Below are 16,315 nucleotides of genomic sequence, written 5' to 3' on the forward strand. Positions count from 1 at the left end.
TATGCAAATTCAAATATTCCAATTGAAACATAGGAGGAAAGCAATTTGATACCATTTGAGTTACTCCAGAGCCTTTTTACCTCAAACTCCACCCCCGCCCAACAGGGGGGGGGAAATCATCTTTGAGCAGTGTCTAAGTATGGAATGTTTTGACACAAAAGAGATTTCTTTGAGCAAACTGAAAATTAGGAATGTTAGAAAAAAGGGGGATTAGAGTGGAAGTTCAAATTCAACATTAAATATAGTGGTTACCACCAGTGACTGTGATTTTATTACATACACAGCAAGTACAAATCCACTCCGTCTACAAGAGGAAATACTTGTTGAGATTATTTTATAGGATGCAAATAAGGTCGTTTATATGGCGTGGCTGTTTGCTATGGACTGCAAGGCACTGTAACTACAAGGTGATTTTTGGTCTACAAAATCAAAAATCCTAACTCCATGCACTACAAATATTAGATAATTGCATCTGGATTTAAAATTGCCTTGATTAATGCAAGTGTATAGCTAATAGTGCCCTGTAAACTAAAGTATCATTTAACACTGTTCGGCAATTAGCATTACCAATTCATAGATGTCCTCTTCTGGCTTTGGTACATAAAATTGCATCTGGTTTTCTATCAGGAACTTAAGACGCAGAAAGTGAGCTGAATGATCCAGCTGATATGTCTGCAACAAACAGAGGAGACACTTTAAGAGAGAAAAGACAATGACTACAGTTATATACAATAAAACAAAACCACACATGTTTAAGGAGAAATAGATGATGACACCAGGGGAAAAAAAAGTTCTCTATCATAAGAGGTGTGAAAATTTTGTAACCTAAATAGAGTTTGAAAGTTTCTTTGTCCTCCCCTTCCAAATAATAAATTTTCACCTAACTGCTTATCAGTATTTCATAGGTAATGCTATTACTCTAAGTACCACCTTCAATTTTGTTTATTTGGCAATTCTATCCTCACCCACTCCATATTATTATAGAGATGTTGAGCACAGTATTATTAATGCAAAGGAATTAGACCATACTTCCTGTATGCAAGTACATTTAAAAAAAGACAAAGAAGAAAATATATTCTGGCTAACAAAGAGATAGATACAACATGAAAGTAGTTTCTTTCTGAACCTTTGCATAGTTTAACATTGAGGCATTCTGTGATAAGTCTGCAAGCAAGATTATGCATAAAATATTCACCTCAGTACTTTAGACTGTAAACAGCACATAGTATGCTAGCTTAAAAAGCATGAGGATGACTCTAGAGATGCACACTGGATTACTTCCCAGTGGAAACACCCTATGTCACTTTAAAGACGTTATGGTTAGCTGTGGGTATGGCATTTGACCTGGGAGATGGTAATGACCTTTCCTCTGCACAGTTAATAACCTTAAATCAAACTGAGGTTAACTCAGTGTGTAATCAAAATGCATTAGGGCAAGACAAATACAAATGATGCATTCAAAAGTTACTTTGCAAAGTTAATATGCTGTTGACTAGCACCAGATGTGATTCACAAATATAAGAGGCAAGTACATCCCTCACTGTTATTTGTGGAGCCTATTATTCACTGTTTGTATTCAGAAAATAGTCACAAATCCCAAAAGTTTCCCAGATATTAGTACAATGATTGATCTGAAAATTTGTACAGGAATTGCATAATTTGCTATTTGTTATTCTAGTGCTGTAAAAATTTCAGCTACCCAATCACAAAGCAGAAGCAACACTCTAGGACTTAGGTGAAGAACCACACATCATACATAATGAATAATGCACAGCAAATAGCTATTGTGAACAATTTAAATATCAGTCTATGGGTTTTTTATGGACTCTGCAGTGAATATCTAGAACCCAGAAAGATTCACACACTGAAAAAGGACCCCATTCTAACAAATATTATTCACAACTAATTAAATCAGACTTTACATCTAAATCTAATTTAAACAGATGAAATTATCACTACAGAAAACTGAGTATCAAATCAGACAACCATTGTAATTTAGACAATATATCAGTTAATTAAAAACAATTTGAAGTTTACCACAAAATAAAAATAGCGAAATAAGACATCCTCATTCTACCAAAACTTTTGTGAGATCAGCATTTATCAGTTTGCCATTTTATTTGCAGCCTATTTATACTACACACACACACACACACACACACACACACACACACACACACACACACACACACACACAGCATGGTTGTTTTAATTGTGCAGATTAATAAATCAGCCAGACGTTAGTTTCTGGTCAGATTAATCTACTATCACCAGTTATCAGAGGAGTCAATGATGAGAAACCTGCCACATTAGACATCAGAGATGTCTGCCTGGCAGTTATTGACAGAATGACATGCCAACAAGATTTAGCCTGACGTTAAATGGAATCTAATAGAGTCTAGGATCCAAAGTGAAGTATACTGCCCACGCTTCTGTGTGTTTGTAGCTTCCAAACAGCAATACTAGATTTCTTCCTATTCCAAGAAATATCCTTATAATGATGTTTCAATTTGCCTGAACACTATTCAGAAATCCTATAGAAATCACTGAGTGTATATGTTAATTCTTGGGGTTGCTATCATCTTACCATAGCAACTTTCCCCATGGACAGCCTGATCTATAGCTCACTGAAGTCAATGAAAGCCTTTCTACTTATTTCAGTGGGTTCCTAATCAGGCCCAAAGAAAATTGTAAGTGTATCTATCTTCATGCAGGTCATTTTGGAGATGTTTGATTAGAAGCATAACCTTTTTGCTCACCGTCTCAAAGACTAGGACTGAGGCAAATGGAGAGATTTTGAATGCAGTATTGAAACCATGAAAAAAATCCACTAGCAGAATATTGTCTTGGAGCAGTGTCAATTTAGATTTCTCCTCCTAATTGATTTTGAGGACAGAAAACAGGACAAAATTGTTGGTCAACTTCAGTAGATGGTCTTTCAAATCCAGAAATTTCTACACCATGTTTGTATTCCATTCCTTAGTGGTGCTTATTTGTTCCCATGAATTTCTGAGAGATCCCTGATTTTGATAATTTGCAGAAGAAATAGAAGAGTCAATTGATAATCTTGATCATATATTTTGATCCAGATGGCATTTCTTAGAAAATGTATTAGCCTTGGCAGATACATTGGGCTTATAGAATGGCACTTCATTCACTTCAGGAGATACAAGTCCCCACCTTTTGGAAACATACAGTCACTATACAAATATCTATCTATACTTATATATAAATTTACATAGATACGTGTTAGTATGAAATACTTAAATACACACACACAAACTGATGTTTTTTTCTTGGCTTCCAAATGACATTACTTGTTAAATCTTAGAGAAAACCAAACCATCTTAAAAATAAGCCCAAATACTAAAAATATTTTTAAAAACCCTAAAACGCGATGATTACACACAAACAGCAGCATTAGCAAGAAGAATGCATTATTCTGCAAATATTCTACTGCATTTTGAATTATCGGATAGAATATTCAAGATCAGTTTAATGACATGGATAGTCTTAACTACATCTACAACATGAAGAGGTTTAAATGAAATGTAGATCTTGAAATGTTTACTATACCAGAACTTGACTGTTTCTCAGATGGCAGATGGCAAACTGATGTGAAATGATGTGGATCAGATAGTAAAAGGAAAAAGAAAGAGCTGAATGCAAGAGACAGAAGAAAGAGATTGATTATTAAATGTTATAGAAAAGAATGCATCCATCAGTATTTTCCAGACTGACAACTATTATGGAAAGGAAGGAAACAGATATTAGCTCTAAATAAACCCCAAACCACAAAAATGCAACATGGATCAGATCCTTAGTTGGTGTAAACTGAAGTCAGTGGAGCTCCACCAATTTACACCAGCTGAGGATCTGACCCACTGAGTTAATCACTCTTATCCAGAAGGAAAATATCAGCCCTAAAAATAAATCATTACTAATAGTGTATCACCCAACTTCCCTATTATGTCTCTCTCTTAAAAATGTCATCTCTCCCTGACTACAATGAGGAGCTTTCAGAAGCTGCAGCAGTCTTTAGAAGTGCACCTGGCAGTGAGCTGAGTACAGTGTATAATTACCCAAAACAAATGCCTTTCTTTGCACCTTCCAGCTCTTTAGAAGCATACTCAACATAGCTTTAAAACTCCCCAAAGTTAAATTGTTAATAGATCTTGATATTTTAAGTAAAAAGAAGCCCCAGAACAGAACAGCATTTAAATTTCTGCAAGTTAGTTTTAGTTTGCAAGTTAGCTGGTTAATAGAATGCTTTATTTGGGCACTAGCACTGAGAGTATGGGTTAGATTCACCAAAGCTATAAACTTCATTTCCTGAGATTTGGAAGTTTAAAGCTTTGGAAGCTTTTAATAGCCAAGCTTACCCAATTTTTTATCTGAATTATTTATTTTGAAAAGTAAATGTGTGTTTCCAGTATATGGATGTAGTTCCCTTCTCTCCTCCCCTTCCTCACACTGAATGAAACTGACTCTGCAACATGGGTAAACACAGATAACTTTTTTTTTTATTCCAGTGACTTCATATTCTCTTTGATGTTCTGGCTTTAGCTCTCAGAACACTCCTTATTTGGCAGGTGGATGACACCTGAAAACTGGGAGCTACTTAGCAATTTGGGAAATGGGTGATGTCATCACACTTGTATGGGGGAGGCAGGTAAGGAGAGTTTGGCAGGAGCTAGCTCTGTCAGGGGGAAGCAGGTGGGGTTGGTAATGGGAATGAAGAAGGCAGCATCCCCTATCATGCGGGTTTTCAGCAGCAGGAAGTTCTTTTGGGTGGCTTCTCAGGGGAAGGGAATAGAGACATCGTTGGGGGAGGAGGTGAATTACATGCAGTTGTGTCATCTTGGAAAGGATTGTAAAGGGCTTGGTGGGGATGTCATGTGAAGGCAGTTTATAGATTCACTGCAGTATTTTAAGAGAAAAAGACAACTAACAAAAACACAGACGTTTCTTTAAAAAGCTAAACACTAAATTTAAGAATTTTGTTTCCTATTCAATGTGGTGTAATTTTACTAAACAACTCAGAGTTATTGTGATTTTACACCTCAAGTCCAACTGGTCTGTTAAACACCGTATAGCAGATTTGTTCATGAAATGCCTAAAAATTGGAAATGAAAAACTTTCACTGAAATGTTCAGTTCAAAGTGCACCTTTACCTTACAAATCATTTCCAAAACATCTCTTGTGGTGTCACCTGGATGGATTACTGTCAAAGCAGGCTGGTTATTTGGCAGGCAGAACCAAGATGGCGTAAAATACTCATGAACCCAAATATCACAATCAGGATTATGCTGATGGGTGCTGGTCAGTGCCACTTCTTTTTCCCTCTGAATAGAAAAATCCATTAATTAAAACATTGATGGTAAAATATCATCCATCTCTTCTTCAATACCAAGTGTAAGGAAGTCAGTATGCTGTACTATACATACACCCTACTGGGGAACCGGTTAGAGTGAAGACATTTTATTTACAAACCTAGACTAAGAGCTTGTCTATATTAGAAAGTTTTGCTGCTTTAATTATACTGGTACAGATTAAAATGGTAATTCCACCCCCCTACCTCCTCACTCCCCCCAGTGTGGAGACAATTTTACTGGTATAAATGTGCTTATACCGGTATAGCTTACTCTAGTTTGGGAAGAAGAAGAAGCTATTGTGGTGTAAGGCACCTTTATACAGGTATAACTGTGTCTGTGCTAGGGCTAATATTAGTATAACTATATCGGTTAAAAAAACCCACACCCATAATCAACATAATTATACCAGTATAACTTTTCTAGTGTAGACCAGCCCTTAGTGGATGCTCAAGTAGCAATGGAATTGCAGTTTGTATATTGCAATTTGGACTGGAAGAATTTTACGCTTTTATTGTACATCACAATAACAATATAAATGGAGTTTCACTATAGCAAAGTTCAATACGTAGGTGGTAGGAACACAGGAATTCCCATACAGAATTATACCAGTGGTCATCTAGTCCAGTATCCTGTCTCCAACAGTGGCCAGCACTAGCTGCTTCAGAGGAAGAAACTGCAGCAGGCAGTTCTGAGATAACTTGCCTCCAGGGAAAGTTTCCTCCTAACCCCCACTAGTTACAGGTTGGCTTCCGCCCTGATGCATGAGGGCTTCATATCCCTTCCAAAACTTTCTTTTTAAATTGTATCTGTGATCACACAGCACTAATTAAAATACCCACGTAGTTTCCATTTCTTGGGACAGACAGATACAAATAGACCAGGAGATATGGAATATAACAAGCAAGAAAGGCTGATCTATGGTTAATACACTGGATAGAAAATCCAAAAATTTGGGTGCTGTTCCTGCCTCCACCACAGACTTTCTGCAGGACACTGCTCAACTCATTTAACTCTACTGTAGCCTCAGTTTCTCCATATGTAAAATGTGGATAACATATCCACTCTATAGGGGAATTGTGAGTTACATTCAGCAGTGAGTGTAAAGCGCTTTGAAGTCCCCAGATGAAAGGTGCTACACAAGTACAAGTGTGAAGTAATAAGGTCAAACCACAAACACTACGGGTAAAATCCTGACCCCACTGAAGTCAATGCAAAATTCCTATGGAGTTAAATGGAGCAATGCCTATGGGTATTAGCAATGTGGGGGGCATAATATAAAAAAAGGACTGATGTTAAAAATTAAGGCTCCAATGCATCATATCTCCCAGTTACCTAACCAAGCACAAAGAAAACAGCTGACCGTGCTAAGGTTTCTAGATATTACAGGATAGCATATCCCAGCATTCATTTTGAATTGTCTCTCTTTTGTAGGTTGAAGTTGGACCCTCGGGGGTACATTTTTGAGCAAGTGAGAGAGCTGCACAATTCCTGTTAGCTGCAAATGGAGTCACACAGCTAAATCCCTACTCACTACATTAAAAATGTGCTCCTTAGCACTGGCTTAACCGTGTTTTATAGCTGACTTTCCTCTGGATGCTTGGGAAGGGGATTGTGGTTGTTTTCGGAAAGCTAAAAGCCTTATGGAGGAGCATATAGTATTAAAGCTAAATGTGGAGAATACTGTACTTTCCAATTGCAATAATCCTAAATTAGCAGTAGGTTCACATAAATCCTTTGCCAATTACAATTAACATTATCAAGGCTTGTTTATTGTATATTAACATACACTGTTGCATCATCACCTCCATCTGCTGAAGTAAAAACTTAGCACATGACAAATGACGACATTATTATAAACAATATTAATGCCTACTATAATTAGTTATATGCTAAAACTGGTAGGTTAGGAATCCTCCTAAGGTTCATAGTCCTTACGGGTTCTGCAACTCTAGCCACAGAATGGATTGTCCAGTGGATCCCTGTCGCTATGACTGCAGTGACTCCATCCCATTCATGGCAAGATGTCAGTCTACAGAGGGTGCAGGCCCAGCATCTTGCCCCTCCATGCCTGGTAGAAACTACTACAGGCAGAATTGCTGTCATAGGATCTGCCTCCCTATCAAGATTCTACCTCATCTTACTAGCACTGCAAGAATGTGCTTTATTTTCAAGCAGGCAAATAAATTAATGGAACTCCTTTGTAAAGCCCAGGGTTTTCTTACCTTGCCATCTGGTACTGTATCATCAAAGATTCCTTCTAAAGACTTCTTCACGGAATCAACTCCTTCACCAAAGACCTGCAGAGCAAAAAGTGCTATTTTATAACATAATTCAATAATGCTCTCAAATCTGGAAACAGACTCTAAATAGGACACATTACAGGGTCTTAAGAAAAAAAAATCTCTGACATCAAGCATGTAAGTTAAACTGACCAAATCTATTTCAATGATAACCGCAAAAAATATAAAAGAAAAAGATCAGATTCCTAAAAAGACAGAGGGAGGCAGGAATATCCTAGTGGATGGGGCACCAGGCTGGGAGACTGGAGGCCTGAACTCTACCTCCAGTCCTGTTGGTGACTTGCTGTGTGAACCTGGACAATTTTTATCCTCTTTGTGCTTCAGTTTCCCCATCTGTAAAATGAGGATAATAACGCTTACCCACTTTCAGTAAGCGCTTTGAGATCTCTAGATGAAGAGTGCTGTGTAATTTTTCTTATAAGCAAGTTTATTTGTTTATTTTGTAAACACTCATCCAACCTCAACAGTCTGGGCGCAACATGACTTCGTGCTAGTGAAGTAACAGTCAATGATCCAGCACGAGGTAAGGACACTAAGACAATGGGACAGTGCAGGAGCAAGAATACAAGTAGAGAAGAAGTATTTGCAGGATCAGGCAGTAACCGACTTGGAATGGATCCAGACTGGCACACCTGCAAAAACTAACAATCCACTACAGCTTTGGGCATAGGGCGTAAGCATTTATCATCTTGGTGAAGGGAAGACACACAGCTTTGATTTCATTACATCAGGCACTATAAGGAGCCTGCTAGAATTAAGATTGGAAAACAGTTTCTATAACTCCATGTATTCACTTATTTATAATTGTGTTATTAATTATTATTTATGTAGTGTCTAAGATGGGCCAGGAACTATGCAGGATGTGAAAGAGATATGGACACTGCTCAATAGAGCTTACAATCTAAAGCCCCCATTTTGCAAACCCTTAACAGTCAATAGGACTACTAGCATGCTTAAAATTAAGCATATGAGTAAATATCAGCAGGAATGGGGCCTAAATTTACAGAGAACATATAGGCCCAGATCCTGAAAGGTATTTAGGTGCCTAACCCCCACAGAGATAGACATATTGGTAACCTTCCAAAACATTCACTTTCTGAATTTTCTTTAAAGCTTGGTCTCTGTCCAGATCTAATGTTTTTAATTGGAGCAAAATTCCTCAGCCAATTCAGGGTTGTGGAAGAGCGGGGGGGAAATACACCTCTCTCTGTTGGGGAAAAAAAAAAAAAAGTGGGAGTGGGATTTGGCAATCTATGGCACAAATACCTGCCATCTGAAACTTGGCATGGACAGAATCCTTGCTGAGCACTAGAGACATTGCTTGGTTTGGGGAATTTTTTTTTAAAAGCAAGCATGTTACACACAATAGAAATGTAACTTCTGAAAATGCTCATCAGGCATCAGCTAGTTCTCTAGTGAAATTCTGCCCCCTTTGTAATCATTGGGCTGAACTGACTAGAGAGATAGACAAAGGTAAGAGTTGATGAGAACATGCATGAGGTGGATTTTTAATGTCTCATTAACAACACATTATATGGCATATTCCTCAGCAATAAATACTCCCCCACCCACACCACTGTCTTAACAACAGGGACAGGAGGAAATCACAGGCCTAAAACCCAAAACAAATCCTGCCCTGCCCACTACCCAAAAAAAGAGAACAGAAGAAAAAGAAAACCCTGTGATTCCTGCAATTAGATGAGGCATAACTACCAATATCTGAAAGCTATAATTAGGGATGTTTGGAGAGTAAGGCAGGGAAACACCTGCTTAATCCACTGCAATACATTTCTCTGTGGAAGATTTTGGGAGGGACAGCATGAAAATGAAAGATTTTGTTCAAAAGAAGCATGGATTGTTCCTCCTAAATACAGAGAATTGTCCATTACAGGGCTCTCTCCAAACTTACCCGCAACATTCTACAAATTCTAAGCTTTCATTTAAAGAAAAATTAATTTCCTATTTTTTTCCTATTACAAAAATGCAGCTGTAAACAGATGTTCTGCTGCTGCCTCACTAACCTAAACTTGCAGAAAACAGTCTCCAGACAAAGGACAGCATCAATAGAAACACAACCCATTCATCTCAAAAAAGGTATGAGCCTCAAACCTCACTCGGGACCATTTAAACATGAGCTGTTATATAGTTATCTGCAATTACAATGACTCATTTTGAAGAGAATATTAAGTATGATGACTACACAACCATGAAGGATTAAACAGGAGAGATTAAGGCTGGGTATGCAATGCACATTAAAAGTGCTCTGCGTAACCAACACTTCTTTCCCTGAGCTGGGGTTATTTTTCAAAGTGTCTTCTGCATGGTAATAAAATAAGCCTTGAAAATAACAATGAAGCTTAATGTTCTATCTACCTACCTGGTTAATGCTTGGCCTCCCTTGTTTTTTCTTTGAGGTAGTATCCAGTCCCCAAAGAGAAGAAAACCTGCTTCTCCGTTTGCTGGCGGATCTGGACATGGCCTGTGTTCTTCTTCTTACTCCGGCCTCCCCAGTGCGAGCTGCCACCTGCCAGTGCCGTAAGATTTTAAAATTAAAGGCTGCAGCATCCCAGTATACCATTGCTTACAGGCTTTGACAGTGAAGTCTAGTGGGCAAACGGTAAATACTGGAGCAACCAATGTGTATTCGCAACAGGAATGCTGATGACTCCAGATCAGCTATTTGCCTCCCACTGTAACATAACTCCTTCCTTCCAACATTACATACACAAAAAGACAGTATCTAATGGTTTTGGGTGCCCAGTTTGAGTTATTTTAAAGAGTCCTGGTTTGCAAAGAGCGAGTGCTCAGCACTTTCTGAAAATCAGGCCCCTTTATAATGTTTCAGGATTGGCACCCAAAAAGGGAGGTACCCAAAATCACTAGTCACTTTTGAAGAGCTTCGTCTGTGTCTTTATTCCTGCATGTAAAGTGGACTGTGCTCACCTAAACAGATTCATGATTTCTAGCAGGCCAAATGTCAGGCATTTAAATACAAGTATTTCCTTAAAGGTGAATAATGTGTTTAAAAACAAGAAAAGGGAAGATGAAGAACTAAGTATATTTTTCTGTCCTGAATTCCTCCAATAGCCAGAGTAAGAGAGGCCTTCAGGGCACAATTCTTTCCCCGCCACTTCTTCATTTCTGCCTCCCTCTCAGGAAGCTTTTGATCTGCTGTAATGCCCCAGAAGGCATCATTCAGTGACATCACAGTTCCCCATGGAATACAGCTCTAGAGGCTCAGGAAGTGACAGTTTATTATTCTATAGCACAGTTTTGCAGATTTTATCTATCTATCTATCTAGAGAGAGAGTGTACGGATTGTTACATTAGATATAGTATTTCCCCATGAAATCTGTGCTATATAACAAAATAACCCACCCTACCTAATCCCCTAAAATGCAGCCCCATACTCCGGTGGGGCTCCAGTGGTACCTGTGATTACACAGAATGATGTAATCTGGGACACTGCAGTTGTGCAAGAGCCACTCAGCACAATCCTGTGGGAGCTGAAATGAAGTTTCAAGTTAGAGAAGTGTCGATTGCCTGGATATTTGAAAACAATGACCCATAACAATCTATTTAGCTAAAACCTATTTGCCTTTACATGACATGGTAATTGGGAAGGTTTCCCAACCGGGGAATCCCTCCTGGGAAAAAATGGATCATCAGTCAGAAGCAAAGCTTCTTCGCAAGCTTCTTGGGTGTTCCTTCCAATATGCAGGACACCCAAGCACTTCTTTTGTGAAAGAAGGAGTGGTAAGAAGTATGGCAAGTATGACTTGGGGAAAAAAGTGAAAAGGACACACCCGCCTTGCAACCCTGGAGGTGAATTTCCTGAAACCTACTTTTAAGAGAGTCCCACACACGAAACTAACAAAATCTGTCATTTGGCATGCAGTCATGGGTAGAACAAAGAAATCTAGGCAGCTTTGTGATAAGACGCTGAGAGACTGGTTTTGGTACTGTAAGCATGAATACGGTATGAGAACTGGCATAATAGAATACTGGGTTGGGCATCCAGAGAACAGATATACTGAGAGTAATCATGTTTGTCATCTGGAAAGTGGACAAGTAAGGGAAAAACAGAAGTTGAACTGCCATTGCAGGTTTCTAGCTTCATAAAGGCAAACCTTGTGAATATTTACTTAGTTTATCTATGGTATCTGTCTTGTATCTGAAAGACCTAACAAGCCCTCTGTCTAACACAGTACAGAACAACCAACCTAACCATGACTTCTGAACCTGTCTACTTAGACCATTTCTATAACACTACTGAAGTCAATAGCCCTATGCTAATTTACACAAGCTCTCCTAAGAGAGGATGAGTGTGCTGTCAGTCTAGTTTGTTATATTATGCTCATCACCATAATAACTCAGTACCCTCAATGTGAGTTCAGGGTGCCCCATATCTTATACAATTCAACTCTATATTTGAATCACAGCAATGTAACTGTACCATTGATGCATTATTAAGGGAAGAACTTTTCTTTTCCAAGAAACATATTCAAAATTTGGGGCTATAGAGAAAGCAACATGAGAAGGCAGATTTAGCTAAATTCCATGCAATGCAATAAAATTCATCACCGAAAAGCTAGAGGCAGAAGAAAATGAGCACAAATGTAAATGAAGACCCGCTTCTTTAAAAATATAAATTCACCAGCAATTATCAGGATGATGATGCTAATCTTTTTATATAAAAGAATAAAACCGCCTCTACTGAATTACAGCTCTGTATTCACAATTGAAGGGTACAGCTGACATCTACAAGACAACAGCAGAGCTCAGCTATTTCTGTAAAGCTCCAGGAACCCAAGCCTAAACTACAGGCATGCCATTTAAATTCATAACAAAAAGCAACAGTGTGCAGTACATTTTTATGTGTTTTAAAGAGCTGTATTGTTATGGTATTTAAATTTAAACCATTTTAACACAGCTGAAGGCTTGTTTGCCAAATGGGAAAGAGTACAGGAGAGGTTTTACACTTTCTGCTGGAGCATCAGGTGCTGATCGCTACTGGAGACAGGATACTGGACTAGATGGGCCAATAATCTTATTCACTCTGTGGGAAAGTTGGTCTTGCCATACTGGGTATGATCCAACACATACTGAAGTCAATTTAAAGACTCCTATTGACTTCACTGAGGTTTAGATCAGGCCCTATGAGTTCACAGGCATTGGAGAGGGGCCCAAGCTGCAAAGTTCACAGCCAGAGCTAAATCTTCTCAAATTTCAAAATTGGTCACATCCAGGCTTTTGGTTCAGCCCACTGGAGAGATGGGGACCAGCTGCAAAGTTTGGATCCAGACTGTCTCAAAGTTTGGAACAGGGATTTTGGATCTGGGTCATCTTTAACACCCGCAGTACCATCATGTCTGTAAGGAAGTTCTTGGGCCCCGTTATGGTTTTGGTAACAGTCAGCAGTGTGTTTATAATGACGATATGTATAAAGTATATCTGGCATGAATATTATACATGTATAAAAGGTGTGGTTCTCCTAAGGTTAAAAAGAACAAACCTGATACCAAAGCTCCTTCAAGACAATCACTTCAGAGTATCAATTTTTTAAATTAGATCAAAGACATGTACCCATCCCAAAATGCAGAAATCCCTGCATGTTGAAGTAAGAATTTACCCCACAGACATCAATGACAGCTTTTGTTGATTTAATCTCTCTGTGAAACCACCAAGCGATTTATAGTTTAGCAGTGCTGACCTCTGACTTCAGTTGAAACTCACCAGTGCATGAAAAGAAGATACTGAAAAGATTCCAAGACGGCCCATTGCAACTTTAGTTGGACGACTTGCGAAAGCAAGTAGCCTTTTTGGGTTTGGCAGCTCCCCTCCTTGGAGGCTAGCTAAATAACAACGATACCGAAATAGGTCCATTTGGAACTGTTCAAGGTTCTGTTCCCAAACAAAGATCTGTAAAAAGTGTGGATTGGGGAGTGGTACGGAAGAGAAAAAGAACACAGTAGTAAATATCTTTTAAAAAAAATACTACTAGAAAATCACATTAATTAAATTTTCTATCAACATTGATTGCATTTCAAAGGAGGGAAAAGAAACAAAAGTGATTCAAAGTTTTTTAATTGGATGAATAACAAATATTTTTATGTTCATCGTAGAAATCTTCTCCCAAGGCAACTGCTACTTTGATTCAGTGCTAATTAACAGTATTAAAATTCCATTTTTCATTTTCTTTGTTTCCCAGGATTCTCTTCTGAATAGCTCCTAAGAGGCAGATTGTATACATCAAGGACAATAGAGATATGAGAAGACCAAAAAACCCAGCAAGATTCCACAAATAGAGTCCTGGCTCTTCATCATCATCAGTGGTAGTTTAAGAATCAATGAAGCGCGGTGTTATATTTGAAAAAGAAGTGAGGTACACTGGAGATAATTAATCTTATCAGTGGAAGAGCCCTATAATCAGCCTATGTGAGGACTCATTTAAGTAATTCAAATTGCTGGTACAAAATATTTTCAGAGTGCTAAAAAACCAGCAAGATAAAGGGACAGAAAAACTGATCTGTCCTCTGGTTGTGGATTTAAAGCCTTTGAAAAGAACCATTTGAACAGCAAGATAAGCGTCCCCTCCCCCCTCTCGCCTCTTCTCAAAGCTTTTTGCGGGGTGGGAAATCTCCTTAACTCAGCACATTAAAGACCCAGAAGCCCCCTCCTTCTATGGGTAGAATTCCAAACACATTTGGCAGCCTGGGTTAAGAGTGCTGCTGTCTAATGAAGCGGGGTCCATATGTTAGTTTCCTAAAATAAGGTGCCATTGTGACAGCAGGAGAGACATCTGCTCTAGGATTTCTGTTTCTCAAATGCAGCGAAGTTGTCCACTTTAAGTTGGAAGTACAAGCAACAGAGGAGTCATGACGGCAATGCTAGCTATAAAGTTGATGAGAGAAAACAGAGAATTGAGGCAGTTTCTGAGTTCCATACTTAGGTAGGCTGAGTACAGAAGAATCAATGTGTTCAATATTTAAGCCTCTAACAGCAGCAGCAATTATAAGTCTCTCAGATATTTAACATTAATCTGTTTCAGATATACAAGAAAGATTACCTGATCAAGTATGGTCTTCTTCTTCTTGGAGTCCGTTACTGAGGACAGCTGCATTTCACCCATTTTCTTCATTTTCTCATCCATATCGATCTTCTGTTCCAGCTTTTTTATTTCAGTTTTCAACAGTTTGACCGTGTCCTCTTTGTGATGTTGTCTTGCTACAGCAGTTGCACAAGCAGAATGGACTGCAGTGATCCAATTCTCTAGTTCGGTCTGGCTAGAGGTCTGAAGAGATGGAAAGGAAAAAAAAGTCAGGATCCTCTTAAAATTGATTAGAGATTAACAAATGCAATTCTCAGGAGATTCCTCTTCCCTTGATCTCAAGAACCAAAGCCTTAAATCCACTTATAACAGAATAAATAAAAAACTGTCATTCTATACTGCACATGAAACAGGCCATTTTTAGCTCAGCACCCTGCATTCAGTATTTAGACATATATCTATGCCTAGCAGCTGTAGCATATTTGCTAGCAAGTGCTTAGAAATGACTTTCCTTGGCCTTCATAATGCTACAATAATTTGTAGCATTAAATTAAATTTTTTAGACTGCAAATTCCTTGAGGCAGACAACGTCTGTCCTCACAGCGTGGCGCACATGGTTGGCATGCAACAATTAATAATAAATCAATGAAATAATACGTGGCCATAGTATCAGCTTATAGCTTAATACAAGAGCAAAGTATAGTTGCTTCCAAATGAAGGTCTCAAAGCCCTTTATAGTCATTAATGGATTCAATCCTCACAAACACCCCTGGGAAGTAGGTAAGTACTATTATCAGTATATTACACATGGGAATGAGGACATATAGTAGTTATCATACTATATCAAAGAGCGAGTAATGAAGGAGCTGGCAATATTAAAAAGATCTCCATAACACCAATCCTGTGCTTTAACCACTGAACAATTCACCCTTCTGATAATAAGGGGCCTGAGCATGAATGAGAATCAGGCTCTTCCATATTTACTGCTGCTAACAGCATCCCCTGATCTTTCACCAGAATATTTAGTAGAGATGCCAGCAACCTGAAAATAAAACATCAAATGGTACCACTGTTCTTTTGTTAATAGATGAGCACGTTTCTTCTCACCATTCTCTCTTTTCAGTTTTCTGTTGGTTTTATTATGAAGTATTCTGGTAAATCATTAGAAATGTAAGTTTCTCACACAAACAATAAAAGCTGGAGAGATCCATTTTACATGCCCATACTTCCCCTCTTGCTTATTATTTTCTGGTCCATTTTCTTTTCTATTTATCAGATGCATGTTTTATTGGACTTGCTACTATTCTAATCTGGAAAACATGTCACCATATATCAGAGGTTCTCAAACTGGGGGTCGGGACCCCTCAGGGGGTCGTGAGGTTATTACATGGGGGGTCGTGAGCTGTCAGTCTCAACCCCAAGCCCCGCTTTGCATCCAGCATTTATAATGGTGTTAAATATATAAAAAAGTGTTTTTAATTTATAGGGGGGGGGGTCACACTTAGAGGCTTGCTATGTGAAAGGGGTCACCAGTACAAAGGTTTGAGAACCACTGCCATATATCTTCCCCTACATAGAGGGAAGAGAGA

General features: G+C 38.5%; 1 protein-coding gene across 3 annotated transcripts in view; it reads right to left on the bottom strand.

Annotated features, from left to right (window-relative positions):
• Positions 1-16,315, bottom strand: part of TIAM1 (TIAM Rac1 associated GEF 1) — a 97,448-nt gene that overhangs the window by 56,022 nt on the left and 25,111 nt on the right. The window contains exons 4-9 of one of the 3 annotated variants that reach the window (XM_065410856.1): positions 14,745-14,969; positions 13,412-13,597; positions 10,053-10,199; positions 7,598-7,672; positions 5,175-5,345; positions 568-672 (exon numbers count right to left, since the gene is read on the bottom strand). In XM_065410856.1, the coding sequence (XP_065266928.1) occupies positions 568-672; positions 5,175-5,345; positions 7,598-7,672; positions 10,053-10,199; positions 13,412-13,597; positions 14,745-14,969 (909 nt within the window). The remainder of the gene's footprint in view (positions 1-567; positions 673-5,174; positions 5,346-7,597; positions 7,673-10,052; positions 10,200-13,411; positions 13,598-14,744; positions 14,970-16,315) is intronic. The other 2 variants (XM_065410865.1, XM_065410873.1) reach the window with 2 other exon arrangements.

The sequence above is a fragment of the Emys orbicularis genome, chromosome 1, assembly GCF_028017835.1.
Source record: "Emys orbicularis isolate rEmyOrb1 chromosome 1, rEmyOrb1.hap1, whole genome shotgun sequence".
NCBI lineage: Eukaryota > Metazoa > Chordata > Testudines > Emydidae > Emys > Emys orbicularis.